Genomic DNA, 25,995 nt, shown 5'->3' with positions numbered 1-25,995 from the left:
GCACTGGGACAGGCTGCCCAGGGCGGTGGTGGAGTCACTGTCCCTGGAGGTGTTCAAGAGCCATGGAGATGTGGCAGTGGAGGACATGGTCAGTGGGCATGGTGGGGATGGGATGGGGTTGCTGATCTTAGAGGATTTTTCCAAACTCTATGATTCTGCGTCTCTATCCTGCTGAAGTGCAGGTGATGCATTGGTTAGCAATGATAACATTGACATATGCAAATTTTCCATTCTCAGGTGATTGACTCATGATGGCCTGCAGCAGGGAATAACATTTAATTATGTATTGCTCAAGATTTTCTCTATCTGCCTCTTTTTCTTTTTTGTTAATAATCTTTTGGTATGCGGAGGTAGAGCTTGCAGACATCAGATGTAAAACTTTGTCAGAAGAAGCAAGCCTCGCTGTTATCTTTTGTCTCAAGGAGCTTAATGTTGCAGAGCTTATACTTAAAATAAACTTGATTGGAACCGGTTTGTAATGAGTGAAACTTTTTTTATGCAGTGGCAATAGAATGGCATTGGAACGCGCTTTGCACTTCTTGTTGTAAGTGGTGGGCTGCTGCGTTAGAAGGACGTTGTGAAGGCCTTAGAGAGCGTGACAGTGCCAAGGCTGAGATGTGAAATACCTCCCAGACCAGGGTCACGTGTATGGGTGCCATTTCTGTGTTATGTTCAACGGTGATCACTTCACAGGTGGAAGCTCGGGTCCATCAGCTCTGGTTTTAAAACATTCCACAGTAGCCTTACCTGGCATCTGTGATTGAAAGGGTATGACTTGGTCTTAACTGACAAGAGAAGAATTGCGTTTTGCTGGAAGGTTCTACACTGGCCAAGAGAAACTAATTCTGTGCCATTAGTTGCTTACTTGCTTCCAAAACTTATGTTGCTCGTTATTTGTCATCACTCGTGCTCCCCAAAATAAAAAGTCCACATGGGTATGGAAACACTCTGTTTAACATCTTTCACGGAAAAGAGGAGTCTCAAAGGCGTGCCTGGATAACTAGCTATCCAGGGAGGAAAAGCTGTAGCTTATTAGATTAAAATGTTTCTCCACTTAATCTTTCACACCAATCAAGAATACTGTAAGGAGAAGGGAGGGGTGAGAGGGAAGGATCTTTGTGTGTATAAATGTAATGAAATTTGGGAATGGACGTTGTTTTTCTTTAGATAAGGCGTATGCTTTCTTCATGCTTAATGTTAATAGTGAAATGCTGTGGGTTTGTGCCGTTTCATGGGTTTTCTGTCATCTTCAGTATCAGACTAATATCCATTCTGAAGGCTGTCAACTCTTTCTCGGGGGGATTTTGATTGCAGAAAACAAACGTGATGAACGCATTCAAGCATCTTACAAGCCCCCTTCCCCGCCCTCTTTTTTTCCTTTCCCTAGGAAATCAGAAACTGGAGAGCGTTGTGCTCAGTAAAATGAACTTCGAGTCTTTTGTGAGAGATTTGCTTCTGGTTCGTCATTACAGAGTGGAAGTTTACAAGAATAAAGCGGGGAGTAAATCTGTCAAAGAGAATGACTGGTATTTAGCATACAAGGTACGATTTTCTACCTTTCTGTGTAATGGTAAGAGGGAAGGGGATAAAGAAGTTACTCCTTCCTGTGTCGCTGAGTTTGGAACGAGTTTCATTGACTGCCTTTGGTGGTATGATGGTAAGTTGTGCAGTATGTTACTGGAGGAGCTTGTCCTGTATCCTTGCCATAGGCTGCGGGACTGAAGAAGCCCGAGGTAGTTCACTTTCTGTAGATGATAGGTAAATTTTTAATGGTTTAGAAAAGTTTAAAAAGCTGTATGTTTTATATTAATGGACTGTTCCCATCAATTTGTCTTTGTTTCGTTTTGTTTTAACACGTGTACCGGTGTATACACCCTCATTAAAACTTCATCTCTCCTGTCAATAGGGTTCTCCTGGAAATCTTGCCCAGTTTGAGGAAGTTCTGTTTGCCAACAATGATATGTCGATGGCCATCGGGGTTGTGGGGGTGAAGCTGTCTTCTGCCGATGGACAAAGAGTAATAGGAGTAGGGTATGTGGACACTACGCTGAGAAAATTGAGCATCTGTGAATTCCCGGATAATGATCAGTTCTCAAACCTTGAAGCCCTGCTGGTTCAGCTAGGACCTAAGGAGTGCGTGCTGCCAGGAGGAGAGACGGCGGGAGAGATGGGAAAGCTGCGACAGGTAGGGGCAGTAGCTCCCTCAGGGTGTGCTGCTAGGAGGTGAGCATCTGTCCTCTGAAAACTGAAATTAATCGGTAACTGTGTTTGATGGAAAACAGGTCATTCAGAGAGGGGGAATCCTGATTACAGACAGAAAGAAGGCAGATTTCACGACCAAGGATATTGTTCAGGATCTCAATCGCTTGCTAAAATCAAGAAAAGGAGAACAGATGAATAGCGCAGCGTTGCCGGAGATGGAAAAGCAGGTGAGCACAGAGCGCTGTTCGGTGTGCCCCTGTTGTTCTAGAAGCAGAGTGGTGTGTGCACCTGTTGTAAGATGATCTCTACCCTTCCTGATCCTGTTCCGTGCTGGATTCCCATACCTCTGAGAGTATGCTTTGTGTTAAGCTGCATTCTTGCCGAAGCGCTCAGCAGTTCTGCTCTGCATGAGTCTTCATGTCAGAGTGAGATTCCAGGGGACTTGGGAGAATGTAAGGTATCACGTATCTCCTTAAAGTCATACACTCTGGGAAACAAATTGACTGCAAGCACGAAGTACTTCCTATTCATAATCCATCTACCTAAGGACTGAAATATAATCCTTTGGTTATTTTGCATAATGGGAAAACTCATATTTGGAAACAGAGTGCAGTTTATGCTAATGTTTTTGTGGTTTACATCATCTGACAGCTCAAATACATGATGTAGTGCCTGAATATCAGCTGAGCATGTTTGTTCTGTTAAGTCAGCTGCAAACATGAGTTAATTTACTTCAGATAAAACATATTTTTTTTAAAACGCCTTTCATTGTACCTTTGCAATGGGCATCCTCTGAGTTATTCTCCCTTAATGTGGGGGAGAATGTTATGATTTCATAACAGATTAAAATTGTTGAAAGTCTGTTACAACCAAACAAGTCAGTAATCACGCTCGCTGTCTTTTGTGCTGGCATTAACATGTGTAAGGTCTTACAGTGAGCCAGATCAGATCCTTGCTCTGTCTGTCTGAAACCATGTCCTGAAATGATCCATGCTATCTATCTGTTATAACTTGTTTGTGTTCCTGGGCCAAAAATGTCCTGATAACAGTTTTGGAAAATTGGCATGGCATGCTCTTCACATCTTTGTTTATCAGATTATGCAAATATCTAGTTTGTTGCTCTTACACCTACCTAGACAGAAGCTGTAGTGCCCTAGAAAAAAGCGATGAATCTCTTGTGTCCCTGCTGAAACTGTCGTAGCTCAGAGACTTTGCCTGACTGTATTTCGAGTAATTTTCTTTATTATCAAATACTCTCTGGTTCAGGAACATTTCTAACTAGAATACGTGGTGGTTGGTGTTTTTCTTTTTTTCTTTTTTGCGTTCAGGTTGCTGTTTCATCTTTGTCAGCTGTTATCAAGTTTTTAGAGTTGCTGTCAGACGACTCTAATTTTGGACAATTTGAACTGACTACTTTTGATCTTAGTCAGTATATGGTTCTAGATAATGCAGCTGTCCAAGCCCTGAACCTTTTCCAGGTAAGAAATGCATGCTTGAATTGATCTGTGTTTTGCAGTGTACTTGTTTAGCTGTTTGATAAACAGTTGTGGCTCCCTACGTCCTGATTGATGTCAGCTTCAGCTTTTTTAGCTTTGTTTTCAGCTACTCCCACACAGAGTACGTTTTAAGCAGTTAGCAGCTGTTAACACTATCTTTGTTCAGTTTTGAACAAAACTTGTTGCCTTTGAATGCAGAAGAGAAGATCATAAGAGTGGCAGGAAGGTGTAGAATGCAGAATGGGAAGTGCCGTGGAAATAACCTGCTTGCAGCTGCTGAGGAGCCTGGCTAACCAGTGGAGAGAGTGCATTAACTTTCCTTGGTTGTAGTCAGAGAAGTTCACACACAGGAGTGGGCTTGAGGGGTGGAAGAAGAGTTGAGTTTGGTAGTAGTATGGTGTGATAGGGAACTCCAGAATACTTCCTACAGTCACACTGTTTTTGGATAAGAGAATAGAAGTCTGAATGTGTAAAGTATGTAGGTGGAGTTCTGATGGTGCAGCAGATGCAGCTGATTATACAAAACTGCTGTCTTCTAACTTGGATGTGCTGGGGTAGGTTGCTTGTGTTCTGTGACACTTCCTTGGATTCAGGAGTTTTTCAGATGCTGTGCTGTCCAGAACACCAAAGGTAGGAATATACACTTAAGATCTTTCAGGAGGTTAAACCATCAATACACCCTCTTGCTGAATTTCCTCTTGTAGTGCTTGTCCTACGTTCCAGCTGCTTACAGGCATCCAGACCTGTTACTGGTTGAATGCCAACACACTGTTTTAATCGCAGGCATTCTGGGGTAGAAAGCGACTGAGGTTTTAATTTCAGAGTTGTGGGTTGAAAGAAGATCATTTGTTACTTGTCAGCGTTAAACAACACTTTTGCTTCCTGTTTGTGCAAAACAACCGAGCAGAAATCCTAGAAAAATGACCATAAACCTCTCTCGAGTGCACTTAATATTAAGCCAGAAGCAGGAGTAAACTGTGGTAAACTACAATCTGAACAGAGAAAGCTTACAGATATTTATAGCGTGATCTGGGGAAACTTAAGAGAAAGTGAGTGTGTTTTCTCCCGTTACATCATGCTGTGTTGTCCCCTGTCATGCCCCCCAAATTTTCCCTTTCATTCAGTATCAAAAAAGACAAACTTATTCCCTGCTTGCCATGTTCCAGGAAACAGAGTGTAGCTGCTTTAATGCTGTGCTTTTTCATTTGCCTTTTTTGATGGTGCTAGTTCTCATACAGAAAAAACGCATTTGTTTTTAAGTAGTGAACTTAAGTGCCTGTCAGTGGGTGTCAATAAAGTTGACTAATTCTTTTTCTTTTCCTTTCCAGAGTTCTGTGGAAAATGCTAATGCTACACAGTCTCTAGCTGGTTTACTAAATAAATGCAGAACCCCTCAAGGACAAAGACTAGTTAATCAGTGGATCAAACAGCCACTTATGGACAAGAATAGAATTGAAGAAAGGTAAAGGTGGTGCGTGTTTCTTAGACTTTATGCAAGTTAGTAACTGTTTTCTGGCAGGCTCCTTCTTCTTAAGCAAAATACTACAACCAAGAAATTAGTTTATCACTTGGTAGAAATGGTGGCTGGAGGTTTTTGTGTGCTATACTCCAACACACTGTAGTTAAACAGAACAGAAAGTCTTCTGCTCTATGAGATGCACAGTGGCAGCTCACTGTTAGATAACTTACAATTATTACCTTTTAGAGAGGAAGTATAACATGTACAGATGGTCAGATGACTCGTGCTATAGGCTAATGTGCTGCTTTTTAACTTCTTCACACTGTGAGTGCTCAGTCTGTACTGTATCTCGATGCCACTTTCAGTTTACCAATGAAAAAAGAAATTAAGCAGTAGTGACCTCTTTGTATTTCTAGAAACAAACTCCCTTAGTTTGAAACAAGGCACTCTTACCATATCTTGCCTGGCTATTGTGGCCCACGTATGGTCTTCGTCTTCCTTGCTCTTTCGTACTGCTGCCTGTCACCCGTGTCAGCCCTACCAGCAGAGAGCAGTATCAGTTAATGTGAAGCTTTGCAGAATTTGACAACTCACAGCTGAGATTGTACAGATCATTCTGAGTCCTTCAGAAAGGAGAACTGCAAACGTGTTATTCCCACGGAGAGTGCGTGTGTGCTTATCTCCTGATTTTATTCTCCACGCAAAGAAAGCCTTTCTTTTGAGCTTATGCTAAATACAGCTGTCCTCCATCACCTAAACGCAAACTTTGTGCAACTCAAATGAATAGTGTGTTAGTGCATTTTGAAGTCCTTGTGTTTCTTAAAAAAGCAGAATAAACCAGAAAGCTGAATTTAACCTTGATGCATTCTCAAAGTCTTATATTTCAGGTAAGACATTGCAGGTATTTTTGTGTATGTTGCTGGGCTTAAGCACGGATCAATACTGCCAGAAATGAAGTTTTAGCTTGGACACACGAATGTTTAAAGAAGCTATGCAAAGAGCAGCCTTCTTTCTAGATTTGTACAGATTTATGTTTTTTTGTGTTTTCAAATAATTTGCAGAATGCTGCTTAGTAACTCGATCCAAACACACTTAAAACTGTTTTTAATCTGGGAAGGATTTGTCCTCAGGTTTACTGAATGCTATATCTTCCTTTTGCATGGGTTGCTAAGCTTTCATTGTTAGTTCTTGATCACATACCCAGGATGTTGTGCTTCTGTCAGTTTGGATCCTAAAATCCACGCCAACATAAATTATATGGTTACGTTAATTTTAAGATTTTGAAATTAGTTACTCCCATTTGTGGTTTTCTTATACCATAGTAAATGTTGGAAATTTAAGTATTTGCTTGATCATTATTGTGCAACAGAAGTCCTGCACGTCTGGAAGAAAGACGATGCTTTCTTTATAAAGTTGAGGTAGTAGGCAGAAAATGTGACATCTGTATGCTTCATGTTGGCTGTATTCAGCAAAAGCTGTGTTTAAAGGAGGAGGGGAGTACTTCAGTGGAGTTAAGCCATCAGTGAAGCTTGCAGAGGTTGGTAAATCCAATTACTGAGTTTGAAGGAGTTCAATGATAGCGTCCTGTACCTTGCCTAGCCGCCAAACCAGCAGGGTTGTGCTTCATTAGAAGTAGTTTTAGTCTGTTGTCCTTGTGGACAGTGGTCATACCTTTCAGTTTACACTGCAGCATTGCTGTGCCGTAGTCTGAATGCCTCCAGATGAAAGCAGTGCATTTTGCTCAAAAGCTGCCCATGTACTGTCCTCCAAATCTTAATGCTGTTCAGAGTCTGTAGGGCTGTGCTTTAATTAAAAGGAACAAACATAATAAGATAAATCATTAGTGGGACTGATAAGAGGAACTGACAAGTTCAAATATCTTTTGAGATATTTGTGATTACAGAGTTGTTTTCTATTTCTGAATTTAAGAATTCAGAAGTTTGACACGCTATAATTGAGAGCATATAGATAGTTTGAGAAGAAAACACCCAGACTTTTGGTTGTGATAGAAAAACAGTGATTCCTTTGTCATCAGAGTGGGCTCGTGATCATTTCTTAGCTTGACTGTGTTAAACTTCCCCACTTAACGCTAATGCAAACCTCTTATCAAACTAGTCTAAACTACATAGGCTTGACTGATGCTAGATGGCTTTTTATTGGCATAAGCTCGTTGTTCTGGTTATCCAGGAAGTGTGTTCACTTAACTTTTATTTCAGTAGCATGGAGCTGGATGCCTGACAATTCAGTTTAAAACCTTTGGAAAGTCAGGCTCTTGTAATCCCCTGTAAAGATCTGTAGATGGTGCAAGTCATCTTTTGGAGCTAAATGGATTAACTTTCAGTAGTTTGTAACCTGCAATGTGTTACTGTATTTATGGATAAGCAGAACTGGATGTTATATCACTAATCCATATTAACCATCAATCCAGGATACAGTAACATCACAAATTAACGTACATAGTGCATATGTTTTAGATAACATAGTGTTTACCTACTCAAACAGCTTCTAATGAGGGCAAAGAGAACAGAGGGTTCTGGTTCTTGTCTGGCTTGAAAAGCATGGTGTTCTGCCCATGTCTGGCTGGTTTCCCAGGTATGCACGATCCAGCCTTGCTTTCGCCACGCAGCGCGTTCAGATGGCTCTTCAGATGGAGCCTCTTGTCTCTTCTTGGAGTCAGCATATCTCTGAAATTCAAAGGTATTTTCAGAGACAGAAAGTGCGGGTCACGTTCTGAATGGGATTTTCTGGGTAAGGTGTTGTAGTGAAGTACAGCATGCAACTTCAGTATGTTTTGTTTGTTTGTTTAGATACTGGAAAGTTTGAGAAATGTGGAAGAACATTACGTAGTGCTTGAACTGTTCAACCTGGAGGAAAAAAATGTGCTGAATGTGTATATAGTTTCCTTCAGAAAAATAAAACACATCTAGCGTTTGCACACAGCACAAAGATAAGATTCCATTCAACTGCTATCAGCCCCATTTTGAGTGAGAACTGGGACTAGAGGCCCTAAATTCCCTTCCCACATAAGGTGGTCTATGTTAAGTTTTCACTACTTTTGTGTTCCATATTAGACTACAGCTGTCCCTGCGAAGTATTGCAAGCAAGCTTTGTTGCTTTTTTCATTTTGGTTATCTCTGAAAGGACCTTCAGTACTTTTGCAAGTACAGGTCAGTACTTGTCTAGAGCAGCAAACTGATTTCAGGCAGTTCAATTAGTGGCCTGCATCCTCACTCAGGGAGGGGAGAATGTGACCAGGTTGGAGGTTTGTCTAAACAACTTAATTAAAAGACACTTCAACTAAATATTGGGAGTGCCTCTAGTGCCTGCAAAGACAGCTCTGAAGCAAAGATTGAACCTGAGCTAACTGGAATACGGGAGTGTGATTGATTTTGTCATGCATATCATGGTGCAATAAATGTTTTGCATGAAAGAAGCAGTCATTTAGTGATAACATAAATGGTATTGGCTTTCCAGTAAGCTTCTAGAAATGTTAGAAAAACATCACCTTTGTCATTCTAAAAGTCATAGTCTCTGAGTCCACTAGTAAAAATGTTTGCAACTTGAAGCTCTCAGCACTTCTTTAATGCTCTCCCTTCCCTTCATCTGTGGTTACTACTTTCAAAACCACTTTTAGACTGCCTGTATTTCCATTTATCTTTGCTTGTAAAACAGGATGGCAGTGAGTGCTGCCTAGAAACTTAAAAGCTCTGCAAGTCGAGCACATGTCAGGCACGCCAATTCTTCAGGAGAAAACTTCTGTCAAAATCTGAGGCACTCAAAAGCAATTAAAAGTTTAGGTTCTTCCATTGCAAGAGATTTAGTTTTCTCTGAAGAGAGTGTGTAAGTAAGAGCAAAGATTTCTTTCATGACAGCTTCATGTGCGAGAAAGACAGTGTTGGTATTTGAGCTGGAAAAGTGCATAAAAGCTGTTTGTATTCTTCATGTTATCTGTATTGCTTGTCTTCTAGGTCAAGGATCAGCAATCAGTACTGCAAATCTGTAAGTTTTAGGTGACATTGGTTGTCATAGTATCTCTTTGTTGGTACTTTCAGCTTTCCCACTCCATCCTGACCAGCTTGGTGCATAATAAATACATGGATTAAGCTTTTAGTCGCTTTCTTTTGTATTTGAATTTTGGGGCTCAAGTGTAATCAAAGCTAAACTGAAACTTGGTTAAAAATGTCAAGTCAGTTTCCAGATCTTAGTTTAAGAAATAATCAAATCGCTATTTTTTTCTTTTTTAGGGAAAAGTGATTGTGTTGCTGTCATACTATTATTTTGCTCTCAGCCTGCCAAAAGAAGGTGGATGATAATTACTGTAGTATAGTTACATTTTACTTGAAATCTGTGTTTGACTACAGAATCACAGAATGATTTAGGTTGGAAAGGACCTCTGGAGGTTGTCTGGTCCAACCCCCTGCTCAAGCAGGGCCATCCAAAGCAGGTTGCCCAGGATCTGCTATTGAGCATCTCCAAGAATGAAGACTTCTTAGCATCTCTGTGCATCTGTTCCAGTAGTCAGTCATCCACACAGCATGGTCCTAATGCTTAGGCAGAATCTCTGTGTTCCACTTTGTGCCCATTGCTCCTTGTTCTGGCACTGGGCACAGCTGAACAGAGCCTGGCTGTCATCTTTGTACCTTCCCTTCAGGTTTTATAGACATGGATGGTTCCTCCCCAGCCTCCTCCAGGCTGAACAGCCCCAGCTTCTCCTCACAGGAGAGGTACTCCTGTTCCTTGATCATCTTGGTGGCCCTCTGCTGGACTTTTTCAGTATATGACTTTTTCAGTCCATGAATATGCTTAATATCCGTCTTTTCCAAGTGGCATTTCTCTGATAAAATTGGCTATAGTTAGCTTGAACAGTTAAACAGGAAAGTTGATCTTATTCTGTAGTCATAGGAAAACTTCAGCAGGGGGAGAGCGTAAGCTCTTCAGAAGGCTCCGCTATTCTGTAGCTGGGGGAGAAGAGTTAATATCTCTAAGAAGTTCTTAAAAGTAGTAGTTGAGCTTCTCCCATAAAATAGTGCATTCCTCATTTGATTTCACTGTTAACATATTTTTTTCCTTGTGTTAGTACAGTTATTTCCCATGAAAATGTCTGACAGAACTTGGGATTCTGAGTTACTGTTCTGCAGTAGTGATATCTTACTGATTCATGTATGGATCCAAGTCTTATGAACTGGTAAAGACCGTCCTGTCCTTTTTCTGAGCAGTTCTAGGAGAAGTGTTCTTGTTCTTGTATATACAAAGTTCACTGTATACACAGAAGCACACGAAGCATTATATTCTTATGAGACTTTAAAAGGAGTGTGCCATTAATTAGATTGAAACAGATTTTGTTATCCTTTTGTGTCAAGTGTAAGTCTTCTGTCTGTTAATGTTAGGTCCAAGTGACACCTCCCATCAACAATAAAGTACAGGAAAGGATGAAATAGGTCCATGGAAGGTTTTCAGTTTGATTCCAGAAAGTGCAAGAGAAACTGGGAGATAGGTTGGTTGGTTGTTTTTCCCTCTCTTTGGAAGAGCACGCTAAGCCAAATGTTACTTGTTATTGCACAGGATTCACAGCTGAGAAATAGCCCTGGTTTTGAATAGCAGGATTAAAAAAAAAAAAGTAAGATATCACTTCCGTGTTCAAGAGAACTACTGGTGTTGGTTTTGAGTTGTATCACCTGAGGTTTTGCATGTTTGAACAGCTAACTGTCTTGAAACAGGGATTTCATCTATGTTCTAGTGCTGTTTGGTAGTTTCCATAGTTATAATTGTTTCTGTTATCTTGACTACACTTCCGTAGATCTGTGATGGAAAGTTTTGCCTTATTCCCCCCACTTCTCTCTTTTTTCTTTTTTTTTTTTTCCCTCTCAATTTTTTTTTCTCTATCAGCTGTGTGGGAGAAACAAGTTATCCAGTATTGTTGTCTGTTGTTTGTTTGCATCTCTTTATTGGATTTTTGTTTTGATTTCGTTCTGTTTTCTTTGTTTACTCAGCCATAAACCTTGTATTAAAAAAATAAAAGACCTTTCCCTTGATTTCTTTATTACTTGTGAGCGTTAGACATGGCTTTTGTTACCTTAACATAGCTCTTGCTTTTCAGCAGCCTTGTATGTATTCTTACAGGGAAGGGAACCTGTCATCCTTATGCATATGGCTGGCAAATACAGGAGGGAAAAACAGAACAGTACTAGGAAGGTCATGAGATGTTAGTCTAATTAGCATAGTTTTGGTAGAGGAAAATTGTATCATGCAGATCTGAACTCTTTGAACTTGTCATTGCAGTGGACAAAGGAGAAAAAATATGAATAAATTAGGTATTTCAAAATGCCTTTGACAAGTTCTTTTGCAGGAGACTGTTGAACAAGCTGAGAGAATTGTGGGATGAAAGAGAAGGGTTTGTTTGTGTAGTACAATGTAAAAAAGCACAAGCAATTTAAAAAAGGCAGAAAAAGTGAGCTTATGAAAACCAAAATATAGGCCAAGTGGCTGGACAGAGCAGTGATTGTTAAGATTTTAATCAATGACTTTTATGATGCAAAGGAAGATTAATCTCCAAGCAGATTCTGAGCTTCAGTACACCTACTGAACAGATGCTGGCAGTTTGAAACGGTTTCACTTCAATGCTGTTCATTAGATACCCAACTAAAAATGACAGAAGCATGATATAGTCCAGATATCCTTGCTCTCTCTGCTTACGCCTTGTTCTGGTTTAATTTGTTCTTTCATCCAGAATGTGCCCAGTGGGTACACCCGTAGAGGAAGGATAGATAGAAACTTCCTCATAAATGTTTTTGTTCTAATCGCTGACATAAAAGAATTGCATACCACGTGATGCTAACCCTGAAATCTTATTTAGGTTGAATTTGGTTGAAGCCTTCGTGGTAGACGCAGAACTGCGTCAGAGCCTTCAAGAGGATCTTTTACGCCGCTTCCCAGATCTTAACCGGCTAGCAAAGAAATTTCAGAGACAAGCAGCAACCTTACAGGACTGTTACCGAATGTATCAAGCTATTAATCAACTGCCTCATGTTGTACAAGCGCTAGAAAAACATGAAGGTAATGTTGCTCCCTGTTTTCAGTGTTTTATAATGCATTGAGGCTGCCAAGAAGTGGTGAGTAGATTTCCAAAGATTACGTTTTTCCTGTATACTTCCATTGCAGGAATAAAGCTTCAGGCATTTAAATTGGAACTGTGCTGGAAAAATACCAGGCAGGTACTTAAAAACAAAGCACACTGTTGGGTGATGGGTCTTGTAGTCTTTGACAATGGCTTATCTCTAAGAATTCTTGACAATTCCTGTGTGTATAACAGTCAAGATACTCTCTATTTCTTTTTCTGAGTGTTACTAAGAAGATGCAAAATAAGATGGTGTCAGCATAAGAGGGATGTGATTCAGTACAGCAACAGCAGTCCTAGCCTCCTAGAATTCATTTTTTTATAGAAGGCCATGAAGTTGACAATCCCTTTGCGTAAATCAAGCAGTGAAACCTTAAAGATGAAGAATTTTTGAAATGGTACGGTTACAAATGCTTCCTTGCTGTATTTGAGCAGACACTGAGTGAGGTTATCCGATACCGTATCCTTTTCTGTACTATAGGTTTCTGACTTCAAATAATGAATCTTCCAAAAAACTCATCAGAAACTAAATCTATATTTAGATACTGCCTGTTACTTCCAAAGGCAGTTAAAATCTTAAAACTGTGCAAGAACTAGTAGATACATAAAATATATAAACACCTATATGTATATATTAATACAAGGGCCTTGCTGCAGTTGAGTTGGCTCAGTCATGTTCTCCCTTTGGCTTTTTCAAGCAGACTGCTTGGTTTTGTCTTGGTGTGGAACGCTTGGATTTCCACCTTCAACACTTCAAAATGCTCTCTTCCTGTCTTTGTCTCTTTCTGTTAGGTGTCATTTGGATCAGTAGAGTTTTTTGTCCTAACCTTGAGGTATGAAAACAGTCAAATTCTAGAAGTTTTGAGAGAAAAACACTAAGCTCACCGTAAGCATGGAATTCCAAGACTGCAAGAGGTTCCTGTTCTACGTGTTGCATAGAATCAGTCTGCCTTAGTAGGGCATTCATCAGCAGTATATCTAAAATAATTTGAAATAGGTGGAATGTGTTATTTTTATTTGTAGCTATACATCTGCAGCTGCACCACAGAGTGATTAGCAGTGATTGCCTTTCGCCCAGCACGAAGCATTGCTTTGTTGAGATGTTTGTTTTAATGGATGATGAAAGCTGAGGAGTGGGGTGCTGAGTGAAGATGATTTTTTATTTTTTAGACATCAGAAACCTGCATAAGACAGGAAAGGACACTGAGTCATCAAATCATTTTGCTATTGCTGGCAAAAGGAAGCAGTTCTTCATTACTCAGATTGCTGGGCATAAAATCTAGGTACTTAGGCGTCTATCTTTAAGAAGCTGCCAAAGCATCTTCCTTCTCATTTCAGACTGACACTCAATTTTAAGCCTGCAAATATGTAGAATACAGGACTTGTATGCTGTGTTGTGGGTGGACTTTTACCATGTTATATACAGTACCTTGTAGAATACCTCTACTTTCTCCTTTGGGAAATGCCTGTTTTTTTTTATTACGCATTGTAGTGCTGATCGTTCCTTGACTGTTGTACTGTGGTTATACAGGTGTTCTGACCAAAGTTGTTCTACGTTCCTTACCATTTCCAACTGATTATTCCCCTTCTCAGAGCATTTTTTTTGTCTGTAACTACATTGAAACTTGCTAGTAAACTTTCTTTCATTCCTGTTACCTCAGTTTTCAAGGACATTTAGTTGCATTTTTTACTTATTTTCTCCATTTTCCTCTTATCCCTCACACTGTATATATTAGTGAATTTCATAAGCAGCTTTCTTTTGTTTGTATGCTAATATCACTAATGCACACGTCTTCAAAAGACTAATGCTTGTACGAGCCCTGTAGGAACAGTACTGCTAATATCTTTCCAACTCATTCATTTTTTGCAAGTCATGGGTGTCCTGTTTATCTGCCTTTTAATCATTGTAGTAATCATGAATCTTGCACCTTAACATTTTGTGTGACACACTATTGAGGAGTCCAGATGAGGTCTGTGGATTTCTTTGTGTCTTGAAGACAGACTTTGTGGTACATAGGCACAATCCAGTTTCAGTAAAGCTATATTATATTTTATCTGAGTTTCTCTTTTGCTCCATGTTCTTTTTATAAGATCTTTTGTACAACCAAAATGACAAATCTAAGTCACTTTGCTTTTTTTGTTCTCCCTTGGTAGAACAGTGTTGATTTTCATATTTCTTTTTGCTGCCTAGCTAACTATACAAATGTTTCAAGTTTGAGATGAGAGAATAGGTACAAGCTTAATCAGACTGTAAATTAGATAATGCCAATTTTAGAAAAAGATGGGAATTTGTCAATGAAACAGTCATAAGAAATCATGATAAAAATATTCAGCTATATAGTTGTACTGTTTATCTTGGGTACATGAATTCTGGTTAAGTTGTGAAATATTGTGATTAATTTTTCTTGTTCTTAACAGGAGCTCACCAGATGTTGTTGCTGGCAGTGTTTATAACACCTCTTAATGATATCCACTCTGACTTCTCAAAATTTCTGGAGATGATAGAAACAACATTGGATATGGATAAGGTATGAGCTGGCATGGGTGAACAGGTTTACTTCGCAATTAAAATTTTGTATTGAACTTTACAATCTGCTCCGCGCTCACTAAATTGACCATCTATATTAAGCTGTTACTGCTAGATTAGTCATGGCGTGTACGAGGAGTCATATTAATCTTAGCAGTTGAATATCTTAATTATGTAGCTAATGAAAAAGTGCTTTGGTTGCATGGATGCTATGGTCCTGAAACTTGTTTTCAGAAACCTCATCAATATTATGAGTGGGGATGTTATTTTGCCACTTTTTTGCCTTTTTCACAAAATTTCAATGTTACTGTGATGTCTTAAATCTAGGATGTAGCCAGAAATGCTTCTTACGTATTTCTCTGCTTTTATTGAGTTCAGGAGACATGCTTCTGTTTGGTGAGCATGAATCTTTGCAACTAATGGTTTGTTTGGAAAATGATTGACCTAGATATAAAGGTGAAATTTACTTTCCAGCATGAAGAAGTTTCTTGCTAGAGAAAAAGCCACTAAAATTAATTTAGCCTCGCGCTTGCTTGTAAAGTATTACTGCAGATAGGACTTATTCTGCATGTAAAACTGGCTTTTTTTTCCAGAGAAAAACTGGCCAAAGAAAGGAGCATTGTTGTTCCTCAAGTCTGTACCAGAAAGGAGAAGGGATACGTACAGACGAATGGTTGATCGTTGTTTAGCACTGAATACCTCTTGTTTTTGGCTGTCTGGTTACCGAAAGTGAAACAATGCTGAAGTTTTTGGTGCATTTGATCGTTTTTGCCTGGCATGTTTGTTGGAGAATTGGCGCGATACGCTCCAAATGCACACGTTTTTGTAGTATCGCTATTTCCTCTGCTTGCTCAGACACTCGCTTAATGCTTGTTGCTTACAAGATGCTTCAGTCATTTTGGAAAACTTGGGAGGCTTTTAGGATTCTTGTGAATGTCAGTCTCAGCTGACTGCAGAAAGATGAGCTCTACCTGACCACGTGCCAAGGGCAGGAGGAGCAATTTGTTGCACTTTGGAAAACTACACCGACCTTAAAAAAAAATTCTGAATGTGCATAATTTGCACGAAATGAAGAAGTGCCCCTTTTTCTTTCTTTGTGCTTTGTATGCGTTCATCAGCTGTGTTTTATACTCTTTAAAGCCGCTCGACTGACGTGTGGCTGTAATTCATGATGTATGCTAATGAAGACATTTATAGCTATCCACTAGTTACAGACCATCTGTTGATGCCGTTTGTGTGCCCTGGAACTCTGTATTCTTTAAAACGAGCAGTTGTTTCCAGCCTTCACCCAGCTCTCCAAATTTCTTTTCATCTTCTACTTAAAAAAATATTTCATCTCTCTTCTAAATAGGTTAGAGAGTCAATTATTTTTAACCAAGTCCCTTAGAACCTGCGGTTGAATTTGTGGTTGTTTTTCCTTCAAGATACTGGAATCAATTAAAATGGCTACGGGTAAACCAACATTGGATTTGTGAAGAGTGAACCTTCTGAATAGGAATCTTAAAACTCGAATGTTTGGCTTTCAGTTCCTCTTAGATGTTCGGGTATTCGTACAAAACGCTGAGCTCTGTTCTGAGTGTGATGGAAGGACAGGTTGTCATAGCAACTAAATTATGTCAGGAATCTATTCAGGGTAAGCATTCTAATATAAGAAGAAACATCTGAGTTCAGAAAGTGTGGGACGTGGTTATTCATTTACCTAGCTGTTTAAAGAAAAATAAAGTTGAGAAACCATCACTTCCATTCCTGTATTTCTTAGAATCATAAGGAGCTGCTGAAAATGGTCTGCTCCAATCTTCACCTCAAGTTGGGACAACTTCAGAATTTGTTATTGCTTTCGTTATACTGGATTTTGCTTTTAGTCTTAAGAGCACAGCCCTTTACAGAAGGACTTGCTTTTCAAATTAGTTAGCTAGCTCAACATAGCACCAGAGCCTGCAAATCATTTACTGTCACCTCATTAAATTGAGAAACACTTGGAACCAAGACTCTCTCACTTCACGTAATGAACATATGAAGGTATCAAATTGTCATCAGTTCTGGGTTGTTAGTCTGACCTGTCATGACAAGGGTTGGCATTCTTGTCCTTTTCAGCCTATCCTTTCTGTTTCAGATCCAGAATCTGCCCTATAAAAGCAGGAATGTTGTGCTGTATGTTCTGACATAAATATTCATAGCTGTTCTTTTTGCAGAAGTATTAAGGGAACGGGAGTAACAGACCTATCAACAGGGCCGTATCAGGGAATGACTTTGTTTATGCTGCCTTCTCAATGTCTGCAAGTTTCAAGAGGGATCTCTAAAATCACATAAATGTGCGGTGGCTGCCTATCTGGTTAAGCGGCTGGAGAACATCACCACTGCAGTGTGCTGGCATGCAACAAAACTGTATCCAAAATAGCAGGCTGAGTGAGATGCCTTTCAGTGCTGCTAAATGCACGGAGCAGGTAGACGTTGAGGGAGATTATTCTTTTTATTACTTCCTAATTTGTACGAATTATCTTTTATTTTTCCCCCCTAGGTGGAGAGTCATGAATTTCTTGTTAAGGCTTCTTTTGATCCAAACCTGACAGAATTACGAGAGAAGATGAACGAGCTGGAAGAAAACATGCAGTCCTTATTAAAGAGTGCAGCCAAAGAACTTGGTAGGGGATGGAGCTACCTTTATTTCTCACCTCCTTTTAATTATTTAATTATTTTGAGGCCAAGTGATGAAAACTGGCATAGGGGAACTAGGTAGGGGATGGTTCTGTTGTTTTATTTATTTCCCTTACTTTGGAGTGACTTTAATTGTCTCACTGTTACCTACTGGAAACTGAGTTATTGCAGGATTATAACTTGCCTTTTTTTTTTTAAAGATAGTATTACAGAATATTTCAGTGTCGCAATGTACTGCGTGCAACTCATCTAATTCTTAATTAAGCCCAGGTTTGTTTTTATTTTATTTAAACATGATACTTAGATGAAAAGAAGGAAGGACAAGGTTACGTAAGGATGAGAAATCCCACAAACAATAGTTTGTGTTAATAAAAGAATCACAAGGCTATACACACTGCGTTTACAACAGCAAGGAGAATGTCTATGTAGTGTGCTATGAACGTTTTTCATTTTTCTGGAGAATATGTAGCAATACAGTAATGATGCACCTCGTTTCAATATGCAGTTTGAGGGCATACCAAAGGTAAGAGCAGGGAAAGAACCAGTAAAATTCTGTTAGGTTTAGATATTTCTGATGTATGTATAGAACCAAAACAAGTATACTGAAGAGCGTGTCTGAGAAGCTAGATCACATGAACTGGGATTATTGAACAGTAACAACACAAGCAAAAGGATTTTGTTAATAGTGGTGGGTTTTTTTTTCTTTTTCATCTAAAAGGTTTGGAAGCTGGCAAAAGTATCAAACTGGAGTCAAATTCACAGTTTGGACATCACTTCCGAATTACTTGCAAGGAGGAAAAAGTTCTCCGGAACAATTCAAAATACAAGATAACTGATACGCAGAAGAATGGTGTGAAATTTACCAACAGGTATGAGATAATACTGGCAATCTTTCGAGCCTGCTGTGAGAGAAGCTGTTATCCCTCTCGTTCTAGTTTTTCCAATAAGCAGTTTTTTGTGCATGTTGAATGGCTGAATTTTCACCTTTTTAGTTGGCTCACAGATTGATGTATTGAGCAAGACCGAGGAGAAGTCATGCAGTTTCTGTTAAAAGCACATGCCTGCATTCCCCATTTTCTTTGCCAACTGTTAGCTATTTTTGTTCATTTGACTTTGGCTAATTTATCTGTTTTAGCTGCACCTACCAGTGTAATTGCATTCAGTGTGAGTGTTTATACAGACACTTTCACAAGCTGAAATAGGAAAAGAGCTATTTGTGTTTATCACCAAATAAGACATGTGGCAGTTTTGTTGGTAACTATCTTTTCTTTTCCAAATTATGCTGTAATCTCTGTTGGTCATAAGTATTGGATTTCTGCTGGGAGGTTCTGTAAGTTCAGGGAGTGTTTGGACAGTGCTCTCAGCCATGGGGTTTGGGTGGTGCTTTGTGGAGTCCGGGGTTGGAATCATTGATCCTTGTTGGTCCCTTCAACTCAGGATTTTCTGTGATTCTATTCTATGAAGCTATGAAACTTAAGTGGAAGAGAATCTCTTAACTGGGCCAATCCCTCTCTTAGAACAGAGCCACCTTTGAAGCTAGATACAATCTCAAAATTAAATGAGGTGGCTCAATGCCGTGTGCATTTGCCTGTTCTTCAAGCATCCTTCACAACCTGTAGGGACATGAGTTCCAGTGCTTAACGCCTCTTTCTTCATCACATGTAATGAGAATTTCCATTGTAGCAATTTGTGTGTTTAGTATCTCATTCTTTTTCTCTGCTCCTGCAAGAAAAATCCGATGCCTCTTCTCTCCAGACTGAAAAAGCACACTTCCTTCACTGTATCTTCCAGCTCTTCTATGTAAAGCTGGTTTTTAGGCATTTGGACCCCACTCAGTCTGTACTCCTACATGGAGTTATTCATCCCACATGCAGGACTTTGTATTTGCCTGTGTTTGAAATTCTTGTCTGCCTACTTCTCTGGTCTGTAGGTAACCTGATGAAGGGCAGCCCCGTCCTGCAGCATAGTGGTGGCTGCCCTTAATGGGGTGCTCATAACCGTGCTGAAAGCACATTCAGATCCATCACCCAGGTTGTTAATCAAAGCGTAAATAGTATCAACCCCAAGACATGCTGCTGGTAATCAACCACCAGATGGACTTCAGACTGGAGACAAGTTTGTCTGTATCTGCTTCCTGTGTTATGTTTGGAAGGGTTAAAACAGCAGCCATTAATACATGGTCTGTTTCAGACAAACAGTGCAACTGTGACTTCAGGTATAACAGTTGCTGCTGGAGTTACCATTAGAGAAGTGAGTTTCATGGGAGGTGGCTAGCAGTTCTGCATTGTAGCAGTGAAGGCAGAGGACATCACAACTTCTAAATGTTGTGGTTTTGTTCACAGCAAGCTGAGCGCCGTCAATGAGGATTACATGAAGAGTAGAGAAGAGTATGAAGAGGCTCAGGATGCAATTGTTAAGGAAATTATTAACATTGCTTCAGGTGAGTATGTCAGTGTTGATATGCATGGCAGCCTGGAATGCTGGGAGGATGTGCTGTTACTCGGTAAGCCCTTCTGCAGAGGAAGACCTTCACCTTCCCTAAAGAATGTGGAAAAATGGGTTTGGGCCTTTAGTCTGTTGTTGAAAGTATGAAATACGTTGTCTTACGGTCAGACCTTTTCCTGGAATTGCTACAGATAAGCAGCAATGGAGCACGTGCAAATGCTTCTCTCTTAATAGGGACAAAAATATGCCCATAGAGGCCACATCTGTCATCCTCTTCCCTCCCTGACTGTGGGCATCCCCACCCTAACAGCAGGCTAAGTAGAAAGCAGAACAGACAAAAAACAACAAGGAGCTGAGGGACCTAGGGACTGTGAAGGATGGTGAAGAAAGTGCTATTATGCCAGAGAAGAACAAGTTAATCATTTATGCGGTACAATAAACAACTGCTGTTTTCCTAATTAATTTTCCTGTATTTCGTTCTAAGATTCCCTACCTACAAGGTATTCTTTGCCATCCTTTACCAAAAGGAGAAGACACATCAGGAAATTTCAGTCAGGAGGATTCTGTAAATATTATCTCTCCCAAAGGCGCAAGTTCCAGCAGAACAGGTCTTTGAAAGGGAAGAGAGGAAAGTGAAAGCACTAATGAATATTAAGCAAAGGACAAATGTATTAAAGATAGGAAAGCACTTTTTAAGATGAATGCAAATATATTTCATTGTATTAAGCTACAGTGGAAATCTTTGACCTACCATGATAGTGAACTCACCAGTATATTGCAAAAGACTTCTTTTGTATATGTGTCTTGGTAATTTTCAAGTGGTGCTTGTGGGTGGTAAACTAAAGTTTGTTCATTATATACATAACATGTGGAAATTGAGTATTATGTAGTAGGACTATCCACAATACATCATCTGCAAATACCAAGTATGTTTGAGGAAAAAAGTATTTTGCTGCTGTTACGGTTTGTGATGTGTAGTAACAGACTTGCAAGTGTATAGGTGTAGGGGAAAAAAAAACACGTTTTCCCCCCTGTGAAGACAGTTTAATTCAAAAGACTGGATTAGATTTGTCATTCTTAAATGAAAGTGACTTGAAGTCCTCTTAATGATCTATTCCTAGCCAAGTTCAAGAATTAATGTTAGAATAGTGAATGCATTTCCTACAGGTAGGATTCTTTCTGCAGGTCACCACTCATCTCTTCCTACATATGCATCCCTATTGCAGATGTTAGATGTTTCACTTCTATAGTCCCCTGTCCATCACCTCTTTCACATTTCTAACTGCGTTGCATTTGTCTCTCTGCAATCAAAAACAGGTTATGCAGAGCCAATTCAGACCATGAATGATGTAATAGCTCAGTTAGATGCAATTGTCAGTTTTGCTCATGTGTCAAACGGAGCACCAGTGCCGTATGTTCGTCCTGTCATTCTGGAAAAGGGACAAGGAAGGATTGTGCTGAAAGGTGCCCGGCACCCTTGCATTGAAGTGCAAGATGAGGTGGCCTTCATCCCCAACGACGTCACATTTGAGAAGGGCAAGCAGATGTTCCACATTATTACTGGTAAATTTTTGTTACCTTTTTCACTTAGTACTTAAGTTTTAAATGTTAGAAGTATTTCCAATAATGATGCCTTTTTTAAAAAAAAAAAAAAAGAAGGGGGAAAGCTATGTTAGAACAATTTCTCTAATCAAGAAAGTGGTTGCAGTGAGCAAGTTATTCACATGTCTGTATATGGGCTAAGGTTTAGCTATGGAAAACGTGTTCTATGGTCTGTTTTTTGGTGGTCTTGTATGGAGCCAAGAGTTGGTGTCAGTGATCCTTGTGGGTCCCTTCCAATTTGGGATATTCAGTAGTTCTATACAAAGAAGAGTGAGCATTGCTTATATTTAAAAATATATATCTACCTGCAATGTTCTTGTCGTGTGTTTCCTTTGATAGTGGGTATTCTGCATACTTATGCACATAAAGGTATCTTCCAAACTACCAGTCATGGAATGAGTTGTTACGATTGTAATTGCGGTGCGCTGTTTGGAGAAGTTGGTCACTAATTTAGAAATAGTTATTTGGGAAGAAAAGGGAGGTTGCTGGGGTATTGGGAAGTAAGAAATTAATACACACATCCTTTGTTCTACCAAATGTCCCTTCACAAGCCAGACAGCCTCAGGTGCTGGAGAGCCTAAACCTACTGAAGTGATTTGGAAAATTCCATGAGGCATCAATTGTATTGTAGCTGTGTAGGCATCTGCTGTAGGCAAGATTTTAAGCACCCACTCTGTTAATGTTTTCTTTGTTTAGTGTTAGTCAGTTTAAAATGCAAAGCGTGTTTTAATGACCATGCTTTTTTTTTCTAATCTCTGGCGAAATTAAGAGAATTTTACTATGCAGGAAAACCTTTTTAGTGTTTATACATTTAATTGAATTTTAATTTCCATTCAGATATGCTTAACACATCCTTAGTAGCAAAGATCTGAAATTAGAGAATGATTAATGAACACTTCTAAAATGGTCAGAAAGAAAAACTATGAGTTTGAATAAATGCATGGCAACACTCTTGTTTTTCTGGTTACAAAAGCGTAAAATTGGTTTTAATGATCAGTTTGTTTGGAAACTACTTTTTATTTCTTTTGTGCTTCAGTTAAGTTCTAATTACATAATCCATGTTTTTGATGATTCAGAATCCCTTTAGATTGTAATTTAAATCACCGGAAAGCTTGAACCCAATCTATTACGTAAACTACTTATTTTTGCAGATGAATTGTGATTGTTGTTTGAAGTAAAAGCAAATTATTTTTGTTCTTAAGCAGCCGTACTGATGGCTTTACAATGAAAGCTTGCTAGCTTTAGGTATGAACGTGCCATTTAGATGACTACTTACACCTCTGAGAACTCAGAACTTATGAACCGTTCATTCCTCCCTTCTCTTTAAAAAAAGGAATCCCTATCAAAACAGTAACCCTTAGTAGTAGTGGCGCTACTAGTTGCACCTGTTGGACAAGCCTTCTTTCTCTTGGCAAAAGAGAAGTTTACATGTTGTTTTTTGGGTGGTTTTTTTTTCAGTTTTAAGAGCCTGTTCTCCTTTAAAAGGAGTGCTGAATGGTAAAAGGTGATGGTTTTAAATTCCTTTGCAAAATTTCTTCCTTAGGCCCTAACATGGGTGGAAAGTCAACATATATCCGACAGACGGGAGTCATTGTTCTTATGGCCCAAATTGGGTGTTTTGTACCGTGCGACTCTGCGGAAATAACCATTGTGGATTGTATCCTGGCTCGCGTAGGAGCTGGAGACAGTCAGCTGAAAGGTGTGTCTACTTTCATGGCTGAAATGTTGGAAACTGCTTCAATCCTTAGGTAAGTCCTGCGCTTCTTTCATTTTGTTGATTGGGGTCGATCGGAAAGGATGCACTCTAAGAATGCTGCATCTTACCATTTTCTTTCAGCATCTTTAAGATTTTCTTTTATGTAGGATCTGAGATCTCAAGTCCTTTATAGCAGGACTGTAAGTTCTTGAAGTAGTCCACTATTTATTTCAGTGTTCAGACACAGCTGCTACTAGGAGGCCAAAGTCCAAATGGGCCAAAGAAGCTCTAACTTGGACTAATTTCTGACACCGTGTTCACTTTATTCATGTGTTGTCATGTAAACAGTTGTTGTCTTTTGCCTGATGTTGTGCCTCTATAATATGACTTGTGGTAATCCGGTATCCAGAGTTTATGCTTTGCTCAAACTTAATGCTCTTCTGTTTTAGGACAGCATCTGAAAACTCTTTGATAATTATTGATGAGCTGGGAAGAGGAACTTCGACCTACGATGGTTTTGGCTTGGCGTGGGCTATTTCCGAATACATCGCTAGCAAAATTTGTGCTTTCTGTATGTTTGCCACACATTTTCATGAACTGACAGCTCTTGCTGATCAAGTTCCAACAGTAAATAACCTACATGTTACTGCTCTGACTAGTGACGACACACTGACAATGCTGTATCGTGTCAAAGCAGGTAAGGCTCTATAAATAGTGAAAATGGTGAACTTCATTCCTCCCTGAGAGAGGGAGGAAGGAATCTTAATGGAAAGGAATGTGAAAAGATATTTCATGTGTAGTACTCCACGCTTAGGTTTTATAGTAGACGTGCTCTTTATGGATAGGTAACATGTATGGCAGGAGCTCTGTCCCATCTTTGAACACAGCTGGTGATGCTGACGATTACTAGTTAAGATTTCTACATTATTTCTGTCACTCAGGTTGATGCTTTTGTAGTTGCTCTTTTTCAGGGGCAGAAAGAAGGGCTCCAAAATGTTGTTCTTTTCTGTTTTCCTACATTTCTTTTGGAATTGAGTTATTTTTCGTAAATCATTCAGGAAGGACTTCTCTTCCTTGATGGTTTTTTTTTTAAAAAAAAGGAAATGAATGCAACTTTTCTTTGCTGGCATTTTTTTTCTTTTCAATAATGTCTGTTTCATTATTGTTAGAGTTACTGAAGAAAACATTGCTCAATTTGTGCAGTAGTTTGATATTAGGAAAATTGCATGTTTTAGTTTTTAGGAAATGACATTATAATAAAATAACAAGTAGCTTGCTTCTGCTTTTGAATCCATGGAATTATACTTGCCCTTTGATTACTTGTAGAACTGCTGCTAATTTTACATTCACGTCTGACAGTAGCATTGCAATTAGCTTTCAGACACTGTTCTCTAAAGCTAAGAGGTTGCTCTGAGCGAGAGGAATAAAAGAAGGACCTGAAGTGCTGCTGTCTGCTGTCTTAGATCTCAGCAGAGAATCTCATATCTTGCTGCCGTCTTGTTTCTCTTATCTCTCTCCTTGTGAGCACTCTCTTTTGGGAGATTAGAAGTGGCCCCTGTTCTCCTTTCTGTATGTGCAGTTTTCTAGGCAATGTCCAGGCTTTGTTTCTGGACAGGTTCAAGTTGGTGGCCATGGTATCCTGCCTGTTCCAGTGGAGTGGCAGTGCCTGTGACCCTTTAGAAGTTTGCTCTTTCCCGTCTTCTCCCATGCACGTTACGCTCCTTCCACCATGTGAAGGTCCAAAGACTTGCTCAAATCAGTGCTTTAAAATATCATTTAGCATGGGAATATGCTGTGGGAACTGAAGAGGAGTGTAGTCATAAACTGGACGTTGAAACGATGAGTATTTTCAAAGCAGTGAGAACTGGCAGTGAGCAGTATCTTCAAACAAGCCACCTGCATTTAGGTGCCATGCTTAGACTGGAGGTGGGGGAAGTAATATACACTGTCTAAACCTCACGCCTTCTGATATCTGAATACTTCGACACAGCAACTGTTATGGTAGGAAAAAAGCCCATAAAACTAATATATACCCCAAATGTGTGGGTGAATTCTCTCTTCAGTCCCCTCCATCCTTTTTTTTTTTAACTTGTATCAAGTCACCCATTCCCATCCTTGGTGAAAACTCTGGAAGCCACGTTTCATATTTTTCTTTGAACAGTTTTCCCAACATTAATCCAACACATCTTTCCTTTGAACATGAAGTGCTTTTTTTATCATTAGTCCAATTTTTTGGATGCATTGTTGAGCATAGAGGTATCTACTTACAGTATCTACTTAAATAGTAGATACTATTTACTTAAACCTCAATAGTATCTACTTAAACTTCAGTCAGGTTAAATGCGATATTATGAAATCTTCATCTTCAAATACCTGGTCTAAATTTGGATGCCTTTTGTATCAGGTCTTGGTTTTAGTTTTGTGCTTTTTTCTTTTTTTGGAAGAATTACTTTGTTGGAGCAATGATATAAGTGTAGGCAGCTCGCATGCAGTTGCATTTTGAAACAAACAGCGGCTTTTATTTAATTTGCAATGTGTAACTACATCTAAAGTGCAGAATAAGGAACTTTTATAGAGTATTTTCCTTCTGCTCTTCATTCTTCATGAGCGTGACAGAATCAGTGGGTACGGTTCTCCAAGCCTCAGTTTCAGGATTTTATCAACAGAAGCCGGAGTTAACTTTGTGTCTGTGCAGCTGCATGTTCTTAAAGCCAAATCAAGAAAGCAAATGTCTGCTTAAAAATACTGATTTCCTTTAAAAAACCTGAGTTCAGTGTTAGTGAAACAGAAAAGGTCTAA

General features: G+C 39.4%; 3 protein-coding genes across 8 annotated transcripts in view; 1 reads left to right on the top strand and 2 right to left on the bottom strand.

Moving 5' to 3' along the window:
* Nucleotides 1-6,960, bottom strand: part of SPDYA (speedy/RINGO cell cycle regulator family member A) — a 34,911-nt gene extending 27,951 nt beyond the window's left edge. Inside the window, exons 1-2 of the mRNA XM_021391818.1 lie at nucleotides 6,829-6,960; nucleotides 5,611-5,694 (exon numbers count right to left, since the gene is read on the bottom strand). The gene's annotated coding sequence lies outside the window, so the exon portion shown is untranslated. The remainder of the gene's footprint in view (nucleotides 1-5,610; nucleotides 5,695-6,828) is intronic.
* The window catches only part of MSH2 (mutS homolog 2), a 29,864-nt gene that overhangs the window by 940 nt on the left and 2,929 nt on the right, over nucleotides 1-25,995 (top strand). Inside the window, exons 2-14 of the mRNA XM_021391787.1 lie at nucleotides 1,388-1,542; nucleotides 1,907-2,185; nucleotides 2,283-2,429; nucleotides 3,531-3,680; nucleotides 5,027-5,160; nucleotides 12,011-12,210; nucleotides 14,690-14,799; nucleotides 17,317-17,440; nucleotides 18,172-18,322; nucleotides 19,796-19,893; nucleotides 21,216-21,461; nucleotides 23,044-23,248; nucleotides 23,646-23,893. Of these exons, the coding sequence (XP_021247462.1) occupies nucleotides 1,388-1,542; nucleotides 1,907-2,185; nucleotides 2,283-2,429; nucleotides 3,531-3,680; nucleotides 5,027-5,160; nucleotides 12,011-12,210; nucleotides 14,690-14,799; nucleotides 17,317-17,440; nucleotides 18,172-18,322; nucleotides 19,796-19,893; nucleotides 21,216-21,461; nucleotides 23,044-23,248; nucleotides 23,646-23,893 (2,247 nt within the window). The remainder of the gene's footprint in view (nucleotides 1-1,387; nucleotides 1,543-1,906; nucleotides 2,186-2,282; nucleotides 2,430-3,530; nucleotides 3,681-5,026; nucleotides 5,161-12,010; nucleotides 12,211-14,689; nucleotides 14,800-17,316; nucleotides 17,441-18,171; nucleotides 18,323-19,795; nucleotides 19,894-21,215; nucleotides 21,462-23,043; nucleotides 23,249-23,645; nucleotides 23,894-25,995) is intronic.
* KCNK12 (potassium two pore domain channel subfamily K member 12) overlaps nucleotides 5,167-25,995 on the bottom strand; it is a 51,324-nt gene continuing 30,495 nt past the window's right edge. For 2 of the 6 annotated variants that reach the window (XM_021391798.1, XM_021391801.1), the window contains exon 5: nucleotides 7,708-7,841. Coding sequence is in view for 1 of the 6 variants with exons in the window: in XM_021391797.1 (XP_021247472.1) it covers nucleotides 7,652-7,841 (190 nt within the window). In the remaining 5 variants the exon portion in view is untranslated. Of the gene's footprint in view, nucleotides 6,961-7,647; nucleotides 7,842-22,427; nucleotides 25,117-25,995 lie in introns of those variants that run through there. The other 4 variants (XM_021391800.1, XM_021391803.1, XM_021391797.1 and 1 more) reach the window with 3 other exon arrangements.

This window comes from Numida meleagris, chromosome 3, assembly GCF_002078875.1.
Source record: "Numida meleagris isolate 19003 breed g44 Domestic line chromosome 3, NumMel1.0, whole genome shotgun sequence".
Lineage (NCBI taxonomy): Eukaryota > Metazoa > Chordata > Aves > Galliformes > Numididae > Numida > Numida meleagris.
The sequence above is the reverse complement of the archived record's forward strand: the minus strand, read 5'-3'. Positions and strand labels throughout refer to the sequence as shown.